Below are 7,898 nucleotides of genomic sequence, written 5' to 3'. Positions count from 1 at the left end.
GGATTGTTTTAGTGATTTGGGGTTTTTGTTTTTCCATATAATACTAAATATTGTTCTTTTATGGTTTCTAAAGAATTGTGCTAGAATTTTGGTGAGAACTGCATTGAATCTGTAGATTTCTTCTGGCAAGATGGCCAGTTTTACTATGTTAATTCTACCAATTCATGAGCAGGGGAGATCTTTCCAACTTCCAATATCTACTTCAATTTCTTTCTTCAAAGACTTGAGGTACTGTCACATAGGTCTTTCACATATTTGGTTAGATATTTTATATATTTGTGACTATTATGAAGTATGTTGTTTCCCTAATTTCCTTCTCTATTCATTTATCATTTGTATAAAGGAAAACAACGGATTTTTTGAGTTAAATTTTTATCCAGGACTGTGCTGAAGTTGTTTATCAGCTGTAGGAGATCCTTGGTATATTTTTTTGATCACTTATATATACTATTATATCATCTGTGAATGGCTATACTTTGTCTTCTTCCTTTTCAATTTGCACCCACTTGATCATCTATAGTTGTCTTATCCCTATAGCTAGAACTTCAAGTACTTTAATTGAATATGTATGGAGAGAGTGGACAGCATTGTCTTGTCCTTGATTTTAATGGAATTGTTTTAAGTTCATCTCCATTTAATTTGGTATTGGCTGTTGGTTTTCTGTACATTCTTTTATTGTGTATTGTATGGGCTTTGTATCTCTGATCTCCCCAAGACTTATTATGAAGGGGTGCTGGATTTTTACAAAGGCTTTTTCAAAACTAATGAAATGATCATGTGATTTTTTTTCTTTCAGTATGCTTATATAGTAGATTACACTGATGCATTGATGGATTTTTGTATGTTGAACCATCCCTATATCCCTGGGATGAAGCCTACTTGTTCATGGAGGATGATGTATTGGATGTGTCCTTAGATTCGCTTTTTATGTTATTGAGTACTTTTATATCAGTGTTCATAAGTGAATTGGTTTGAAATTCTCTTTCCTTGTTGATTTCATTATTAGGCTAATTGTGGCCTCATAAAATGAGTTAGGCAGTGTTCCTTCTATTTATATTTTTGTGGAATAGTTTTATGAGTATTGGTATTAGCTCTTCTTTGAAAGTTTTGTTGAATTTTCCATGTGGCCCTGGGCTTTCTTTGGTTTGGAGACTTTGTTTTAAAAGTTGTTTTATTAAATTTAATTATTCACTTATCCCAATATCACCCCCTTTCCTCTCACACCCCCTTTCCTCTCAGTACCCCTTACAAAGATCCTTCCCTCTCTCTTCCTCTCCTTTTCCTTTGAGAGGGGGCACCTCTAGGTTTCATATCTTTATCCCCATCAAACTCCCTGTACATCAAGTCACTGCAGGACTAAGGGCATCCTCTCCTACTGAAGGCACACCAGGTGGCCCAGTTAGGGAAATAGGCAGGCAGGCAGGCAGGCAGGCAGGCAACAGCTTCAGGGACATCCCCTGTTTCTTTTGTTGGGGAACCCACGGGAAGACCAAGCTTCTCATCTGTTACATAATGTACAGTGGGTCTAGATCCAGCCAGTGCTCACTCTTTGGCTGGTGCTTTAGTCTCTGTGAGCTCTCAAGGGTCCAGGCTAGTTAACTCTGTTGGTCTTCCTATAGAGTCCCAGTTGTCTTTGGGTCCTTCAACCCTTCCACCGACTTTTGTTGGGAGACTTTTAACACCTGTTTCTATTTCCTAAAAGGTTATATATCTACTTAAATTGTTTATCTGATCTTGATATAACTTCGGTAAGATGAATGTATCAAAAAAATAGTGCATTTCACTTAGATTTTCCAATTTTATAGAGTACAAGCTTTTGAAGTAAGGCTGAATGATTCTTTGGATTTTCTCAGTGTCTACTGTTTTGTTCACTTTTTGTTTCTGATTTTGTTTTTTACTTTGGATATTCTCTCTTCAACTTGTTAGTTTGGTGTGATGATTTGAAAATGGTTGGCCCAGAGAGTGGTACTATTAGGAGGTTGGGCCTTATTGGAGGAAGTGTGTCACTGTGGAGGTGACACTTTCTTCCTGCCTGATAGATTCAGTCTTCTCCTGGATGCAGTTGGATCAAGATGTAGAACTCTCAGCTCCTCCAGCACTATGCCTACCTTGATGCTGCCATGCTTTCTGCCATGATGATTATGGGCTGAACCTCAGAATCAGTAGGCCGGCTGCAATTAAATGTTGCTCTTTCTAAGAGTGGCCTTCATCATGGTGTCTCTTTACAGCAATTCAAACCCTATCTAAGTCATTTGGCTATGGGTTTATATATCTTGTTGATTTTCTCAAGAACAAACTCTTGAATTTTTTCAGTCTTTGCATTGTTCTCTTTTTTCTAATTTATTGATTTTATCCATGAGTTTTATTTACTGCAGTCTTACCAGCAGTGTTTGCTTCTTTTTTTCTAGAGCTTTCAGGTGTAAAAAAAATCTCTCTAATTTCTTTATGAAGGCATTTAGTGTTATGGACTTTCCTTTTAGCAGTGCTTTCATTGTGTCCCATAAATTTGGGTATTGGTTTTCATTTAATTCTAGGAAGCAATTTCTTTATTTCTTCCTTGACCCGGTGATCATTGAGTAGACAGTTGTTCAGCTTCCATGAGTTTGTAGACTTTTCATTTTCTTTTGAAGTTCAACTGTGATATATGGTTGTCTGATAAGGTACAGAGGGCTATTTCAATTTTCTTGTATCTGTTGAGACTTGGTTTGTGACTGAGTGTAAGGTCAGTTTTGGAAAATGTTCTGTAACGTACTGAGAAGGAAGTATATTCTTTTATGTTTGGGTGAAATATTCTATAAATAGCTGTTAGGTCCATTTGATTCATAACCTCAGTTTCATTAATTTTCTGTTTAGTTTCTGTCATAATGACTCATTTGTTAGTGAGGTGCTGAAGTCTTTCGATATTAATGTGTGGTGTTCAATGTGTGATTTAAGCTTTAGTAATATTTCTTTTGTGAATGGGGGTGGCCTTGCATTTGGGGTCTAGATATTTAGAATTGAGTCATCATCTTGGTGGATTTTTTCTCTGATGAGTATTAAGTGTCCTTCCTCATCTCCTTTGATTAATTTTGGTTGAAAGTCTAGTTTATTCGACATTACAATGGCTACTCCAGCCAGCTTGCTTCTTGGTTCCGTTTCTTGGAAAATCTTTTTCTAGCCCTTTATTCTGAGGAAATAACTATCTTTGATGCTGAGGTGTGTTTCTTATATACAGCAGAATGATGGATCCTGTTTTCACATCCATTGCTAGCCTGTGTCTTTTTTGGGGAAATTGAATCCATAGATGTTGAGAGATATTAGTAATTCTCAACAATAATCAATGACTGTTAATTCCTGTTGCCTTGATATTATTGTTGATATTATCTTTGTTCTTGTGTGTATGTGTGTGCATGTGTGTGCATGCATGTGTGCACCCATTCTTTTGGTTTTGCTTGTTTGGAAGTAGCTATTTTCTATGTTTCTTTGGGTGTGTTAATGTCCTTGTGTTGGAATTTTTCTTTTAGTGTCTTCTGTAGGGCTGGTTTTGTGAATAGATAATGTTTAAATTTGATTTTGTCTCAGAATATATTGTTTCTATATCTATGGTTATTGAAAGTTTTGCTGGGTATAGAAGTCTGGATGGACATTTGTGGTCTCTTAGAGACTGTAATGCATCTGCTCAGGCCCTTATGGCTTTTAGAGTCTCTATTGAGAAGCATATATGCCATTTTTAATTGGATTATTAGGGTGGTTGATGTCTATTTTCTTAAGTTTTTATATATTTTGGATAAGTCCTCTATCCATTATTGAGTTGAAGACAAACTTGATATGTGCTCACTTTTAGGTGGATATTAGCTGTTAAGTATAGTATAATCACACTGCAACCCTCAGAGCTAGATAAATTAGACTAAGAGGAGAGGTCTGGGATAGGAGAACACATGGATCTTCCTTGGAACGGAAAATAATAGATTTTGTGGGTAGGTTGGTGGTGGGTGAAGATGGGAAAAGAAGAAATCATGTTGGGCAGGGAGGGAAGGAGGAAGAGACCACTGAAATATATGGGTATTTAGAGGGCAGAATGGAAACTTAACACAGTAGAAACTTCTTTGAGATTCACCTTAGTGAGGACTTCTAGTAATGGAGGTGGAGCCTAAAGCAGCCATCTTCAGTAATCAGGCTAGGATTCTAGTGATGGGTCTGGGTCGCCAACCCCAGTACAAAATCTATAACTCATAACCTTCCCTACCTTCAGGATACACTTGGTCAATGGTGGGAGTGGCCAAGCAATGACTGGTATAACCAATGCCCATATTATGAGAGGGAGCCCATGTCCAACATTATGTAGATGACCAAGATCAAAAACTGGATGGCTCAGAGACATAGTGTAGAACAAAATAAGACTCGTAAAAAAAAAGTGAATAGAATAATTCCTAATGATATTCTGCTATATTCAAAGGATTGATTTCTAGCCCAATCATTATCAGAAAGGCTTCTGCCAGTAGCTAATGGAAGCAGATACAAAGACCTATAGCCAACCATTTGTCAGAGCTTGGTGAACTCTGCAGGAAAAGGTGAAGGGTTATAGGACCCAGGGGACATCAGGAGAACATGGCCCACAGAATCAACTAAACAGGGCAAATAGAAACTAAAGGATACCGAAGCAACTATCTTGGAGTCTGCATGTGTCTGCACCAGGATCTCTGCATACCTGCTGTGGTTCTTTAGCTTTGGGTTTTTGTTGGACTCCTACCAATGGGAATAGTGTTGTCTTTGATTCCTTTGCCTGCTTGTGGGACCTTTTTCCTCCTGCTGTGTTGCTTTGTCCAGTGATGCTATGAAGGTATATGCCCAGTCTTATTGTATTTTGTTATTCTCAGTTCAGCTGATATCACTGTGAGCCCTGCTCTTTTTTGGAAGAGAAAAGGAGGAGCAATAGATCTGGGCAAGAAGGTAGGTGTGTGTGTGTGTGTGTGTGTGTGTGTGTGTGTGTGTACCAGGAGGCGGGGTGGGAGAAGACGTTCCTGCCAGGATGTGTTGTATGACAGAAGAATAATCAAAATGAAAAATGAAAAAAATTAAAGACTATTGATGGAAAATAGTTTGCGCATATCTAATTTCTGAAATGGTTGATATTGATATAGGAATTAGAAAAGTAATATCATAACTTCAATAGATGGCAAAGGGGATAGCAATCCATCTTAAAAATAAAATAGTTTTCTCATTTTTTTGAAATTCTTAAATCCATTAAATGTTTATGTGTAGGAAAATCTGAAAGGAGACTGGAGCAATGACACAGAGGTGGTCCTATTTGTGATAATAATTTGGAGACATCCCTAAAGGATACAAGGTATCTGGGTCCAGAAGTCTAACCAGAACACGTGTTACTTCAGACTGTATGACATTTATCAAATTGGCTTTCTTTACTTTGTTTTTATTATTATTCATTCACATTTATTCTACATGCTAGAGTAATTGCATGATGTTTATACAGAAATGCAGCAAACATCTATCATATTTATTCAAACATTGTTCCTTCATACTTCTGCACAGCCAAACCCAAACCCTTTAAATTTTCTATCAACAATTTGGACTTTTGAGTAATCATTTCAAAATTTCATATATGAATGAAACATATGGTTCTTGTCTTTCTGTGAATGTCTTATTTTGTTCAACATAATAGTCTTTAGTTATAGATATTTTGCTTCAAATTATATGATTCCAGTCATTTCTCTGGCTGAGAAAAAGATTTTATAGTTCATTATCTGTTAGTGTGCTGCAACACTGATTCCACATTGAAGTTATTAGAACATAACATGTCACAATAACATGGAAGTGTTAGTATTTCCTATCTTGTTGACTATACTTTTCCTTGTATATATTCTCAGTGGTGAGATCACTGAATCATTCAATAGTTCCAAAGTAAGCACTGGGAAGATGCTTTATTATTATTTTCCATAGTGACTGTACTAATTACATGCTCCCAACCAGTTCTTTTCCTCTCCAAAGATGCTCGAGTTGTTTTTTCTACCATAGTTACTATATGTGGGTTGAAGTGATTTGTATCTCATGTTGTGTTTAGCCACTAATTTAGTTTAAAATTTTTCTTTTGATAAAGGTTTTTCCATACAGAATGGGAGGAATAAATGGACCATTGCTATTATTGTTCAGCTTCCAACACTTCTGGATAGAGAGAAAGTTTATTTCTGCAAAATTCTAGCTTGTTATTGAGACTTACTACTCTCTAGTTCAAATAGGTTATCTATATTTTTTTAGTATGTCTGGCTAAAGCTTTTTTTAAAAAGTGGGTTCCGAATGAGAAACCATACTGAAACCACAGAGTTTATTCTTCTGGGATTGACAGATGACCCAAAGCTCCAGGTTGTGATCTTCGTCTTTCTCTTCATCACCTACACACTCAGCATCACAGGGAACCTGACCATCATCACGCTCACCTTGCTGGATTCTCACCTCCAGACTCCAATGTATTTCTTCCTCAGGAATTTCGCAACATTAGAAGTATCCTTCACAACTGTCTGTATACCAAGGTTCTTGGGCACCATTATCTCAGGGGATAAAACCATTTCCTTCAACAACTGCATAGCTCAGTTATTTTTTCTTATTCTATTTGGAGTCACTGAATTTTACCTTCTCGCTGCCATGTCCTATGACCGTTACATTGCCATCTGCAAGCCGCTGCATTACCTGACCATCATGAGTCAGAAGGTCTGCACAATGCTTGTCTTTGCCTCCTGGCTGGTTTCTTTCCTAATCATCTTCCCTGCACTGATGTTACTTCTACAGCTTGATTATTGTGTATCTAATATCATTGATCACTATACCTGTGATTATTTCCCCCTGCTTCAACTTTCCTGTTCAGACACAAAGTTCCTGGAGAGGATGGGGTTTTCCTGTGCTGTCTTTACCCTAATGTTCACGTTGGCGTTAATATTTCTGTCCTACACATACATCATCAGAACAATTGTGAAGATTCCTTCTGCTAGTCAGAGGACAAAGGCCTTTTCCACCTGCTCCTCCCACATGATTGTCATCTCCATCTCTTATGGCAGCTGCATTTTTATGTACATTAAACCCTCAGCAGCAGACAGAGCATCATTGACCAAGGGAGTTGCCATTCTAAACACCTCAGTAGCCCCCATGCTAAACCCCTTCATTTATAGCCTGAGGAACCAGCAGGTCAAGCAAGCCTTTATGCACATGGCAAGGAAGACGGTGTTTTTCACAAGTAATTGAGATTATGTGGGCTGTGAATAAATTAAATTAACAAATTAAACGTGTCAGTGATGCAATTGTATCAGTGTGGTGCTTGTTTATTCTTTCATTTTTGTTAACAGCTTACCAGTCTATCTCATTATTGCATGTCTTATTGAACTATTATCTTCTTAGATCTTTCTGATAGAGCACATTCTTCTGATATTTCATAATAGCAGCTTCTTAAGTTCTAATTATTATACAGATAAAATTATAGTTTGAGTTTTATCCTAGAAAATTTATCCCCAGAAATGGGAAAGTCCCTTTGTAAATATGTATTTTACTCAATATATACTGAAAATACATTTGGTAATTTTCACATGTTTTTGTGTCTCTTCTCTTTATGATTGTGTCGCCCTTCTAGGATGGAACTTTAAATGCCATGAAATTAAATGAAACATTGCATCCCATTTCATTCACATATGTATGTATATGGAGAGGATACATATATATTCATACATATTCATTCGTATGTATATATATATATATATATATATATATGTGTGTGTGTGTGTGTGTGTGTGTGTGTGAGTGAATAAACAAAAATTGTTTGAGTCTATTTTGTACTTTGTAATTCCATTAAGAAATAGTTCCTTTGTCAATATCAGTAGCCAAACAACATGTATTTTATATATACATTTATATATTAT

The 7,898-nt window shown here is 36.6% G+C and overlaps 1 protein-coding gene across 1 annotated transcript; it reads left to right on the top strand.

Moving 5' to 3' along the window:
• The first annotated feature begins 6,273 nt into the window (after positions 1 to 6,273).
• On the top strand, positions 6,274 to 7,230 carry LOC127671285 (olfactory receptor 6C1-like). Its single transcript, XM_052166012.1, has one exon. It carries the CDS (start codon positions 6,292 to 6,294, stop codon positions 7,228 to 7,230), a length of 939 nt encoding a protein of 312 aa, XP_052021972.1. The 5' UTR covers positions 6,274 to 6,291.
• Positions 7,231 to 7,898: the final 668 nt, after the last annotated feature.

This window comes from Apodemus sylvaticus, chromosome 20 (assembly GCF_947179515.1).
Source record: "Apodemus sylvaticus chromosome 20, mApoSyl1.1, whole genome shotgun sequence".
In the NCBI taxonomy this organism is placed as follows: Eukaryota; Metazoa; Chordata; class Mammalia; order Rodentia; family Muridae; genus Apodemus; species Apodemus sylvaticus.
Note: the sequence above shows the minus strand (reverse complement) of the source record. Positions and strands in the feature narration are given on the sequence as shown.